This window comes from Bombyx mori, chromosome 20, assembly GCF_030269925.1.
Source record: "Bombyx mori chromosome 20, ASM3026992v2".
Taxonomy (NCBI): Eukaryota; Metazoa; Arthropoda; class Insecta; order Lepidoptera; family Bombycidae; genus Bombyx; species Bombyx mori.
The window spans coordinates 7,316,110-7,329,898 of NC_085126.1; the positions used below are offsets into that span (position 1 = coordinate 7,316,110).

General features: G+C 44.1%; 1 protein-coding gene across 8 annotated transcripts in view; it reads left to right on the forward strand.

Annotated features, from left to right (window-relative positions):
* Positions 1-456: 456 nt before the first annotated feature.
* Positions 457-13,789, forward strand: part of LOC101744892 (protein tyrosine phosphatase domain-containing protein 1) — a 36,944-nt gene continuing 23,611 nt past the window's right edge. The window contains exons 1-2 of one of the 8 annotated variants that reach the window (XM_062674380.1): positions 457-874; positions 9,333-9,669. In XM_062674380.1, the coding sequence (XP_062530364.1) occupies positions 9,539-9,669 (131 nt within the window). In that variant the 5' untranslated portion in view covers positions 457-874; positions 9,333-9,538. Of the gene's footprint in view, positions 875-7,709; positions 8,647-9,016; positions 9,670-13,789 lie in introns of those variants that run through there. The other 7 variants (XM_038018163.2, XM_062674376.1, XM_062674377.1 and 4 more) reach the window with 7 other exon arrangements.

Below are 13,789 nucleotides of genomic sequence, written 5' to 3' on the forward strand. Positions count from 1 at the left end.
TTTATAAAAACATATCTATGAACTGAACATCAAATAGAAATAAAAATCTTTATTTTGCAGTGAGATGGATAATGGTGAGAGTTTAGGGGGAAGAAGTCGGGACAAATCCAACGAAATCTCACCAAAATCGAAATAACGTTGACTCTAATTTCCCGAAGTCCATGGACATCACTAACCTAACTTGACTGACTACTTTGTTTACCGTGCGGATCCTTGAATGCTCATAGCGTGCTCCACCATCACTAAATATGTATATCTACTTCCAGTGAACTATGAAACAACCTTCATATTAATATAGTTACCGTAAAAGTCACCTATAAATATCTTTAGTTCGAATACATCCGCACCATAGATAATACACTTGTAGTTACTAATAATATAAAAGTGAGTTTGTTTGTTGCGTATTTATGTCATAACCGGTCAACCGAGCAACCTAAGGATACACGCTGTCAGGAGTACAATTAGTGACCCACCGCGCTTTTTATCCAAAAATATATGTTATTGTCTATGAATTATTTTTATATTTTCCAAAAAATGTTAAGGCAAACGAATCCCTTGTAAAAGTTAGTTTTCGTATAAATAGCTTCACCCTCGCGACCTGTTACCTCCGCGACCTGTATAGTCGATATGCCTTGGTTCCTTTTCATTTTTCTTTAGTCCATTTGCTGATATTAAGACGGGTGCGCGCCCTGACCCGCGTGTGCTCCTAATAAAGTTTATTGTGTTGTATGGTGGCACGAAAAAATCATGTGAGAAAGAAACATAAAAAAATTAAAAACACAAACTTAAATAATTCGTTAGTTATTTGGAAATGAAAAGAGTCCATTTCTTTTGGGTTTACATATATTTATTAGTACAAGTTTCCCAATTGACAGTAAACAAAGAGTATATTTTTATGTGTGTGTTGTGTCAAATACATGGTAGTGTGTGTAATGTTTTCTTTATTGATTTAAAGTATCTTTTATGCATTAATTGAAAAAAATATTAACATTGTGCACTCATTCTTTATATTCTCTTTAAGTGTGAGAAATTTCATACTCCTCCGTCCGCGCAATTTTCGTAAAAAGGGGTACAAAGTTTTTGCTTCACGTATTAATATATTTATTAGTATGTTAACATTTGTGTGTTCAGGAGTATTCCTGGTTGTCCGTTGAAAATATAAATATATCCACATTATTAAATTGTACGGAAAATTCCTAAATTAATGGCGGGAAAATTCATTCATCTATCAAACGATATTAGCCTGCACAATATTTTTTTTCATCTGTTATTTAGAATAAATTTAGTTTATTATACATAATAATTTGATACGAGAGTCAAAAATATATCAATTAATTCGATTAACAATTTTTGTAACAAATCCTAACCCTAAAATCATCGCTACCAACTGTCACGCATATAAAGCTAGATTACTTTAAGTTTAATTTAGATAAAATTAGACCAAGTTGTTCTTAACCATAAATATTTTTTCAATATTAATTTTAATTGTTATTTTCCTTTTTATTAAGCTTGTCTCATAATTATTACTATTAGTGTAATAAATAATAAATGATTAGAGTGACATGACTGTCGTAGGGCTGGTTTTTCTTTTTTGTTGCCATCGAAGCGGTCAAGCATACGATCCACCCTATGTTGAATGGTCACCATTGCTCATGGAGCTCAGCAACGCTATGGCCACTTTCAAAGCACTGCTGCACTATTATGACTATTTCATCGAATTTAAAGTAGAATTGTTTACAAAGAACAATCACAATGAACGAGTAAGACCGTGTAATAAAAATCAAATCCAAATACATTATAGTTAGTGTGGTTTCTGGTGGTAGGGCGTCTTCTTAGCCCGTCCTGGTAGATCCCACCAGGCCGCCTATTTCTGGTGTTAAATAAAGGGATGGGCCAAGCGCTTTACTAGAAAACTGAGACTTAGATCTTATGTCTCCACTTGCCCGGTAAATCTAGACCCCTCGATGTCACTAGTATAGGTAGGAAAACACAACACGTGACCACAAAAAAGGGATGTGTGGCAAGGAAAACTTTTAGAATTAAGCGCACTTCCATTATTCAACATCATCATTCACAAATCATACTCACCGCCATCCCCATTCTCTAACAATTCAACACCCCCGCCGGGAAGGCGGGGGGTTTAAGTTTTTTTTTTTTATGATTGAAAGTTTACTGGTGGCCCGAAGGCCTTTCCAGTTTCACCAGGACAGGTGGGCGAGCAAAGGCTCAGCCAGGAGGGGTGGGATTTGCTAACAGCTGCCCGAGCGCCTCCGAAGGAGACCTAACAACTCAAGAGTAGCTGCTTCGCGAATGAATCTACTACCGGATCGGAATCGCGACCCGCTGAGAAGATCCGGCGAGAAACTCAGCGGGCTGATTCATGGGTTAGGTTGCACGGCGAACTCTTTGTCGAGTTCGACGAGTACGGTTACCGAGGTCCCTAAGCCTGCTCCTAGAGCTGAAGGCGTCTAGTGCAAAGGTTATTGGATCTGATGGATCCGTAAGGACGTGTCTAGGGCGTCGACGGTGACTGGCTCCTGCATGATCAGGATTCGGGGAGTAGTCAGCGGCGGCAACGATAAGGCGATTATCATGACGCATAGCCTTATCGAAGTATCGTTCCGACGCTGACTTCATGTATTTCCGAATTGATTCGAGGCCCAGGTCGTCGTGTAGGTCAACGTTCCTCACGAACCACGGAGCCCCGACAGCTAACCTGCAAAAGCGGGATTGTAGGGATTGGAGGGTGTCTATGTGTGTGCGGGCCGCGTGAGCGAACACCACACTTGCGTAAGTCATGACGGGCCTTATGCAAGTTTTGTAAAGTGTCACCTTGTTCCGAAGGGACATTTTACTCCGCTTACAGATCATGGGGTAGAGTCTACCGAGAATAAACGCGGCACGGTCACGGACTGATTTTATATGCGGGCGGAATGTCATCGATGCATCCAGGGTAACGCCCAGGTACTTGACCTTCCTGGCCCAGGGTATGGGTTGTCTAAAGAGAGTAATCGGGGGTGTGAGATTCCTCCTCCTAATCCGGGAGGAAATCCGTGTGGAGCTTCCCCTCTGAAATAGCACCGCAGTACTTTTCGCTGGGTTGATGTCTATGCGCCATTTTCGGAACCACTGTCCTAGGGCTAGGGCTGCGCTCTGAAGCTTCTTCGCGATTAGGGACTTATTTCTACTAGAATAGTAAACAGTCGTGTCGTCGGCGAATAAAGCTAAATGGGTCGGCGGCGACCGGGGAATATCGTTGACGAATAAGCTAAATAGGAGGGGTGAGAGGACAGAGCCTTGCGGGACTCCAGCTGTGAGAGGTCGTGGGGAGGAGCGGGTTCCCTCGACTCGATATCGAAAAGAGCGGTTCGACAAGAAGTCCCGTATGATGAGCACGAGACTATCCGGCACGCCCATGTTGAATAGTTTGAAAATCAAACCATTGTGCCAGACTTTGTCGAACGCTTTTGCGACGTCGAAGAAGAGAGCTCCCGTGTATAACGGTTTTGGTCGATTAAGCCCCACAAGAATGTGCTCCGTGAGGCGGTGCACCTGTTGAACGCATGAGTGATTTGTACGGAATCCGAATTGTTCATCGATAAGAATGCCCTTGGATGAGACGAAGTCTCTGAGGCGTTTGTAGAGCAGACGCTCATACAGTTTGCCTAGAGACATGAGGAGGCTAATCGGGCGGTAGCTCGTCGGATGATTTTTTGGTTTACCGGGTTTATGTATGCCGATAACGTCCGCTTCTTTCCACACCGCGGGAAAGATACAGTTCGCCATAGCGGCATTGAAAATAGATGCCAACATCACGATGAGTTGGACGGGTAGAAGTTTAATAACGCGGTTGGATATACCGTCGGAACCGGGAGCCTTGCGAGGACGTAGGTCTTTGATCAAGTCTTTAACTTCCATCGGGGTGACGGGTGGTAACGCATCAGAGGGTGGCAAGGAGGCTCTGCGTTCTACCTCACTGTCTACTAATTCTACATGAACAGGGTCCACGGATTGAGTGCTGGGCGTGCACTGGGTTTGCAATGTATCGGCCAGCAGCTCTGCTTTTTCGTCATCATCGAACGCCGCGAGTCGGCCTGAGGGGCCTACGAGGGGGGGCATAGTTACTACCGTATCCGATTTGAGAGTACGAGCTAAGCGGTAGTAAGACCTTTGGGAGGGCGCGAGTCCTTCTAAGAAATCAGACCATCTGGCATCTCGGACTTCGGCGATGCGAGACTTTACGTCGCGTTGTAGGGCACGCATTCGAATACGATTTTCCGCGGTAGGATACCTGTCGTAGGCGCGTATCGAGGCGTTCTTAGCTCTAAGGAGTTCCCTAATATCGTCGGACAATTTGAAGCGGTGAAGGAAGTCCTCCGCTACAACTTGTTTCGATGACCTATCTAATGTCGAGGTGATGTGTGACGTTAAGATGTCTATGGCTTCAGCGGTATCCTGAGGAGACGGGATAGAGTCCGGGTTAAACGGGAGCGATGGTGGATCAGATTCAGCCAGGCTGATGCCCAGCGTGTGCCAATCCACCACAGTCCTCGTGACGGGAACGGAATCGGGAGCGCGACCGAGCTTCATAACGACGGGACGGTGGTCTGAATCTAACTCTGAAACTACTTCGATCGAGTGTAAGCGCAGAGTTACGTTTTTTAATAACGCTATGTCGAGTATATCCGGGCGATGCGCGATATTTAGCGGGTAGTGAGTCGGGGTTAGCGGAGCGACGATATCGAAGGCGAGATCATCGACTAACGCGTCAAGCCGCCTGCCGTTCGGGGTTGTGGTGTGTGAGTTCCACCTGATGTGTTTACAATTTAGGTCGCCCGCCAGAATGACAGAGCTCCCCATACCGAGCAGCGCCTCGATATCACTGCTTAGAACGATCTTATCCGGTGGAAGATAAACGGACGCGATAACGATCGGCGCGTGTCCCGTCAGTGAGATTCGGCACACTGATGCTTCGATATTAGCGAGCGCGGGAGGATCGAGCGGGACGCAATGCAGGGCTCTTCTATAGTAAATGACGGTACCACCACCACGGGCAGAGAGCCTGTCGTTCCTGACCATGTTATAGTTCGCGATTTTAGGGTCACGGCGCGCGGGCTTAAGTAGGGTCTCCTGCACTAAAAAGATATCAATTTGGTGGTCACGCAAAAATTCAGAAACCTGATCACGTTGATTTGCGAGACCGTAAGCGTTAAAAAATCCTATCGTTACGGATAGGGGCTTTATTCTACTTATATACGCCATTGATTACCGGCGGAGTGAGGGGAGGACGTACGTATTTAATGACGCGTATACGTCGGCGTATTCCTGCACAACGGCGATAAAGTGTTGTGCAGTGGAGGCAGCGCGAATGGCGTCGCCCAAAGCGTTAACGCGCTCAAAGTTGATCGACTGAAAGAAGTCGATCGCTAAAGCGAGATTGTCGGACGCGGTCGGAGGGCAAGTCGCGGGAGAGGGACGAGTCGCGGGGGCGGGACGAATCGCGGAGGAGGGAGTTGTAGCCGTGTTCGTGTACGGCAGCGGTTTTGCCCAGGCCGAGACACTGGGCACCGCCGCCGGAACGAACGCTGGCTTAGCCTGCGACGCAGAGGGTGCCGAGGCTTTGATGTCTGGGCCGGAAGCTCGGAGGCGGTTTTGGCGGGCGACGCGGCGATTTATTTTAGGGGCTCGGGGGCAACCACGGTAATTCGCGGGGTGACCCTGTGTTCGACACAGGACGCAGCTAGGCGGTTCCGTCGCGGTTTTTTGGTCGCGAGTGCAGAGGGCCGTGGCGTGATCGCCCAAACACTTAACACATCGGGGGCGCGCGTGACAGTTACGGGAAGAGTGCCCGTACAATTGACAGTTATGGCACTGGCTAGGAGTGCCTTTTTTATGGGGGGCTTCGACAGCGATACCAGAGAGCCTACAGACGGTCTGTGTGTTAAAGATTTTCTTATCCTCGGGGGTAGGCTGGAGAGCGACTAGAACCATATTATATGGCTCCCTACCGCGACCAGTGTGCATACGGTGCACAGAATTCACTGGTAGGCCTTGTTCTAACAGGTCGGCTTTTACGAGCTCTACATCTAACTCTTTAGGGATTCCGCGTATTACAACGCGGAGTTCGCGCTCCTCCTGGAGCGTATACGTATGGAAACTTATACGCTCCTTACGGAGGTAAGAAGAGAGGGCCCTATGGTCGTCGGGTGTTTGAACCTTAATTTGAATGCCGTTCGCGAGGTTACGGGCATTCGTGAAATTTATATTTTTGGCCTTAAGGGCCAGGCAAACTCGATCCCAAGCTGCCTTCTCCTGAAGGATAACCGGGGGAGGGGTCTGGGTTTTATTTTGTGCCACCGGACGCGGCGACGGAGTGGCACGGGCTGGGGGCGCAACGGGAGTCTGAGGGCGAGGGCGCGACGCGTTCACGGCTTTGCTAATTTTAGCGGCCGCGGGAGCTCGAGACTCCGCGGCACGCTTCTTACCCTTCTGTACCAGGGTGAATCCATCCGTCGATGAGGCGGGGGCGAGGTCGACCTCCATGTCCGAGTCAGAGTCGGAGCACGAGGAGGCGGGTGCAGGCGACCTACGAGCAAGTGTAGGTGTTTTAGAGGGCGCGACGGAGGCCGCGGATGATCGCTCAGCTGAAACGATGGTCACGGCGGACGACGCAGCAGCTTTTCTCGCCAGTATAGGCGACACGGGAGCGGCAGGCACGACAGAGGCTGCGGTGCTCAATGCAGAAGCTCTGCACGCAGGTACAGGCGACGCAGGAGCAGCGAGCGCGGCGGAGTCCTCGAGAGGGCTCGCAGTGTGATTGGCCAAAAACTCCGAGGCGAGCTGTGGGTGGCGAAGTCGGAGGAATTCCGCGAATACAGCGTCCATGATCGCTGAGTACCCAGGTGGGGCGGCCCCGGGTCTTGAAAACACTCGCCTTGCGGCGAGGCCCCAACTTCTCGGACCTGAGCGGTTCTATTGAACACAGGTGGCAATGCGGCGCGATTACTACAAGACAAAGAAAAAGCACAACAAAACAGAAATTACGAAAAGAAACAAAACAAATAAATACTTGCAGGAAACCACTTTGTCGGCAGATGTACCACGAACACAGAAACAACAAAAGGAAACAAAACAAATAAAAACTTCCAGAAAGAGCACTTAGTCGGCAGATGTACCACAAACACAGGCCGCGCGAACAATGGCCGGGCTAACAAAAGCCGGGCGAACAAAGACCGGGCGATCGAGTGGACGATGAGCACGTCCGCACGTGACGGGTGCCTCTATCGGAATGGGTTTAAGTCCAGGCAGAGTGGATCGGCCTGAGGATGACCCCCCAAGGGTGATATGCCCCCGTCAGGGGACATGAGGACCCAGAAGTGTCATGCCTCCAGATGGGTGGCGACATTTACGTCGTTAATGGCTGCTCTTGGGTAAACACATGAGGGCCATGAGAACGTCCATGCTTAATCTATATATTAATATGTGAAGGAAAAACTTTGTATAATTTTTTACGAAAATTGCGCGGACGGAGGAGTATGAAATTTCCCACACTTATAGAGAATATAGAGAAGGAGTACCGAATGCTCATTTTTTTTTAATTATGCCTAAAAATACATTAAATCAATAAAAATAAAACATTACACACACTAAGTACCATGTATTTGACGCACACACGCATGCATACTATTTATTCATTGTCAAACTTTTGCTCTTGACGTCTGTGGTCAAATTGAGAATAGATTAAATATTATTTGTCTTTATTAATATTTTTCTATGTAGTCTGAACGAAATTTGTGATTATAGAAGTATAATAGTCATTGACAATAGAATCATAATAGTGTACAAACTTACAATTTCAATTAATTTTAGTCGAATTTCGACTACCGGGGACCACTAGTAAATAAAAATATTTATACTAATGGATCGATAGGCTTTCATTAATTCAAGTAGTTCACAACTCATTACTTGCAACGTCCCAAAATAGATTATATTAATGACGATTGTTGATACGAATGTGAAGATATTGCTATTATTCTTTTTCACGTGCTACATCGAGCAAGCTCATAACTTAACTTACCTAAAGCCGGAAACGACACAGCGTTTAATCCTCAACATTATCACTGTTTATTGTCGTTCATATAATTATTATCATGGAGGGTAGATCAAAAGTGCACACTCTCCGTGTTTGAAAGTGAAAAATTATGGAGGCGTTACCGTAGTAAGTGGTGTAGTGACAAATATTTCTTTTTTACTCCTACGGACGCCGAAAGTTTGGTTTTCGTCCCGCTGTACAGTGAAGAAAGTGTAACTTTTCCTCCCTGGGTACTGACAAGTGCGCATGCGCGTTAGTGCTACGTCTGCTCTCACGCACCTAAAAGTCTCCGCCATTGTTGTGCTCGGGTAATTTGCAATATTGTGTTTAGTGTAAAAGTGAAATAAACAAAAGGCAATAAAATTTAATAGTGAAGTATTAAACAAAGATGAGTTCATCAGACAGTTCTTATTCAATTAGTAGTAGTTTATTTAAAAATTAAAAGACAGTTAAATTGTTTTTTTTATGAGTATGGGGGGCTCCGCCCCCCCCCTACCCCACGCCAGGGCTTCGCCCCTGGACCCAGGCTCGGTACTCCCCGAACTTTCGGCCTGGTAAGAGAAAAAATATTATGTGCACCGCGGGTAAAAAGTTGGACATTTCCAACTGGACAGGAAATGTCCAACTTTTCTCCCTTGGTGCACAATGTACTATTATATATTATACCGCCCCGCCTATTTCTGCCGTGAAGCAGTAATGCGTTTCGGTTTGAAGGGTGGGGCAGCCGTTGTGACTATACTGAGACCTTAGAACTATATCTCAAGGTGTGTGGCGCATTTACGTTGTAGATGTCTATGGGCTCCAGTAACCACTTAACACCAGGTGGGCTGTGAGCTCGTCCACACATCTAAGAAATAAAAAAATAAAAAAAAAAATATATATATATATATAGTAACCTAAAATTTATTATATTAAATTTTTCAGTTCAGCACAATTAGCTTCGTTTACGAGTGCTACATTGAAATCATACAGCTTTATACGCTATCGCTCTTTTGGGGGGTTTTTCTGTTGTAACGCTCACAGCTGGCTCACAGCCCCCATATAGGATATTACCCCCTTTTATCTACACTCCGTATAAAATTTATATACCCTATCTGTCGCTCTAATACTCTGCGACAGATTAATATCCGCAAACCAAATAAAGTCAAAAATATAAATTTAAAAAATATATTCCAGCCTAGTTTCCAGTTTACTCAATGTTAAAGCTTTTTTGTCCCTACGTAATTCGATGGTAGCTTAGGGGTTATTCCAGTTACACTAATTAGTACGTGAGCTCACGGGGCTCAAGCTGAGAGAGAGACTTTGCTAATACCAGCCCTAGCAAGAACAGTGCTTCGCGGAATCTAACACCGGCTCGAAATCCCGACCCACTGAGAAGATCCGGCGACAAACTCTGTATTGGGTCTATGGGGAGGCGTAGAAAAAAGAATCGTTTAAAAAAGGTCAATGATGGATGACGATCCGAGCGTGAGTAGATGTCCATTGTGGAAGCGATTGGGATGCTCTCGCTTAACAAACCTCTGCAAGAGACGAAGGGTCGCTCCTGATCATGATGCTCATGGAAAAACGAACGAAAGGTAAGATCACAAGACATAAATCAATCATTTAGTGAAAAATATGTCATGAAGTCGTCGTGGCCTAAAGGATAAGACGTCCGGTGCATCTGTACAATACATACAACGGTGTTCGAATGACGCAGGCGGGTACCAATTTTTCTTATGAAATACGTACTTCACAATTGTTCACGATTTACTTCCACGGTGAAGGAATAGTTAACATCGTGTAATTAAAATCAAACCCGCAAAATAATAATTTGCGTAATCGAAATAATGTCACGTTCCGAATGAGCCTGAGCGTGTAAGCGAGAATGCGGAACGAGCGCTAGGGAGGAGGTTATCACGTAAAACTACCGTCCTTAACCAACTACTTTACCAACAACCATTTTTTTATTATTATGTTAAATACATATGTAGAGAAGAAACAACCAGACAAATCATCATGTTCATCACACGAATGTTTGCCTGATGTTGACAACGAACCAACAACCCTCGGCACAACAGTCAGGGCCGCTAACTACCGCACCAATGTCACGTCATTACAGATCCTCCTGATCCATTAACGGTGCTTTTAGGTACCTCAAGCAACGGTCACTGTCCTCCTCGAACCCGTCGCTTGCGACGAAGGGCTCGACGAGCGAATTAACCCACAGGCGCAGCCCACTTAGTTTCTCGCCGGATCTTCTCAGTGGGTCGCGTTTCCGATCCGGTGGTAAATTCCGCGAAGCACTGCTCTTGCTAGGGCCAGTGTTAGCAACACTTCCGGTTTGAGCCCCGTGAGCTCACCTACACGTTAGGGTGAAGCTGAAATAGCCTCTCAAGGCTATCAGCATAGGTAGAAAAAAAAAGATGTATGGTGTCGTGGGACACCGGATAGGAACGAAGTTCCTTATTATAAAAATATTAATTTTAAGTTCTATTCGAGGTATAAAGAAAATAAAACTGGAGGTTTCGCAACAACACATGGTCATTCGGTAACGTGCGAACTTATTGTTGTACATTTCATTCACGGTTGTTAAGAGTTAGTGTATTGCGCAAACGAACGCTCTGAGATCGTAGTCAATCAATCATAAAAAAATATGTTATTTTTTGTACGTTATTACAAAGTTAAGTCGTACACTGTGTGCATTACTAATAAAATCTTACGTTACGGACGTTTTTCCCCGGTTAGGGTACCCCTCCGTATCGTCCCATAAGGAACTTCGTTCCAAAAAAAAACTGCACCAACCAGTCAGTGAAATATCTATTTCAATATAACACAAGGCAAAGAAAACCTCTCTTATCTATAATATTCATGCAACAATATAAACAAATTCAATTCTGCATACGAAATAAATAACCTTTCCGTTCTCATAATGAAAAAGGCAATGGAGCAGTGTAGCACTGCGCGATACTGCCTGCCTGGCCTTTGAATAAACATTTTTAATGATGTAATAAACTGTTATAGCACCCTTGATTTATTTAAATAGGCCTCACCGTTTTTGTTAACTGCTCGAACGGGCCCGTAATAAACACGACAAATGGCACACGGAATTGTTGCTTTTGAGGACTTTATGAACTGGTAGGTCAAAAAGTGGTCGTAGCTTTACAGAACAGCAGGAGATTAAGGCTAGTCTGCAACTGTGGGGATCGATGCTTTTGTTTAGTTTTTTTTCCTACCTAAGCTGATGGTCTAAAGAAACCATATCAGCGTAACCTTAACTAGTAGGTGAGCTCATGGGGCTCAGACCTGACGATGTTGCTAACACGAACCCTGCAAGAGCCCTGCTTCGCAGAATCTACCACCGGAACGGAATCGCCATCCACTGAGAAGATCCGGCGAGAAACTTAGTGCGCTGTGTCTGTGGGTTAATTTACTCGCCGAGACCTTCGTTGCAAGCGATGCGTTCGGTGAGAACGAAGACCGGTGCTTGAGGTACCTAAAAGCATCCTTAGTGGATCGGGAGGATCCGAAATGACGTGTTTTGGGTGACGTCGACTGTTTACCGTTTGGTCCGCAGGATTGTCTATGTACTTAGTTTCCGGTGGCCAGGATGAGAGGATTCTCATGACGTGCCCCTTTATCGAAGTGGGACCCGAGAAACTTTTATAAATTACCACTGCTTGTTTAACAATAGAAGTATAGAAGTCAAGTCAATACCGATTAGTAAATTATTGGTAATTATTATTCGGTTTTCGTATTGTAGACATTTAAGCATTTTAGTGTTGAGATTTTTTTCACATATTTTGCGGAAATTGCCAAAAGATTTTTGAAGAAACTGTAGGAATAACTTTAGCTTACGTAAAAATCAATGCTAAATTAATACAAATGTTATAAACTTATTAAAAACCATAAACATACGCGCAATTAAGTAGGTACGGCCATACCTATCATAAAACTGCGACTTTATACGCATTTTTTTTCCTACTTCTGCTGATAGCCTTGAGAGGCTATTTCAGCTTCGCCCTGACGTGTAGGTGAGCTCACGGGGCTCAAACCGGGGTGTTGCTAACACTGGCCCTAGCAAGAGCAGTGCTTCGCAGAATCTACCACCGGATCGGAAACGCGACCCACTGAGAAGATCCGGCGAGAGACTCAGTGGGCAATACGCATTAATAGAGTCGATCTACCGACGACTCTCGCTCAAAGGCTTACACTGTCCGCCAATTGCCCGAAACCATGAAAATTGTTTCGAAACATCCGAAATAGTAGAGTGACAAAAATAAATGCGAAATTAATTTTATGCTTTTTTTTTATAAGCTCTTTGCATGATTCTGTTTTGTTTTTTTTTTATTTATATTGTCCCCTAAGCAATGTGAACACGCATTACGTCGCGTGACTTTTCAAGCGCGTGTCAAATTCCTAAATTACAACCCGCTTCGTATACCCACCTACCTACCTAACTTAAATTTTCGTGTTATTACGAACTTACGAACAAAAATTGCTATTTACACACTTAGAAAATTTAGGTCAGTTGTTTTATTTTGTGAAAGAGAAAAATTAAAAAAAAAAACAACTGAAATCTTTAGTTTCATGAAGCAAAATTTACACGTTACCTCTTGTGAGTCCGCGCGGGTTGGTACCACTACCCTGCCCATTTCCGCCGTGAAGCAGTAATACGTTTCGGTTTGAAGGGTGGGGCAGCCGTTGTAACTATACTGAGACCTTAGAACTCATATCTCAAGGTGGGTGGCGGCATTTAGGTTGTAGATGTCCATAAGCTCCGGTAACTACTTAACATCAGGTGGGCCGTGAGCTCGTCTATCTACCTAAGCAATAAAAAAAGCCCTACGAAGAAGTCTCCGTTTTTCTAATTCCATCGCAAGAGAAATACGTACGAGGCGTGTTAGACCGCGTTTCGCAGCTGTTAATATAATGACTACACTTTAGAATGCGTTGAATATTCTGACTATGTGTGTAGTGGTCCCGTAGTAGTCGAAATTCGACTATAATTAATTGGAATTGTAAGTTTGTTCACTATTATGATTGTATTTTATACTTCTATAATCACAAATTTGGCCAAGGCTATTCTTTAACAAAATATTAATAAAGACAAACCATATTTAATCTATTCTCAATTTGACCACAGACGTCAAGAACAAATGTTTGATAATAAATATTAAATACTATGCATGCGTGTGTGCGTCAAATACATGGTATGTAGTGTGTGTAATGTTTTCTTTATTGATTTAATGTATATTTTACGCATTATTTAAAAAAAATATTAGCATTGTGCACTTCTCTATATTCTCTATAAGTGTAGAAAATTTCATACTCCTCTGTCCGTGCAATTTTCGTAAAAAGGGATACAAAGTTTTTGCTTCACGTATTAATATATAAATGTTCTGTTTAAATACAAATTACGGGCGCCGAATGAAATAGCACTGTTTGTCTCAAAGAACTACATTAAATTTCTTCAAACGCCAAGAGTCTTTTGTGCATAAATAATAAAAACGATGACAAACTTTTCAAAACTGCATACACTATGCCGGTTTTATTTTAAAACTGTTTTATTTCCTATCTAATCGTTGGTAGCCTAAGAGGCTATTTAAAATTCACGCGAATAGAGTGAGCTAAAAAAGAAAAATCTAATATATAAAAACATTTATATCTAATATTAAAAAAAAGAAAAAAAGACATGCCCGCTGAGTTTCTTGCCAA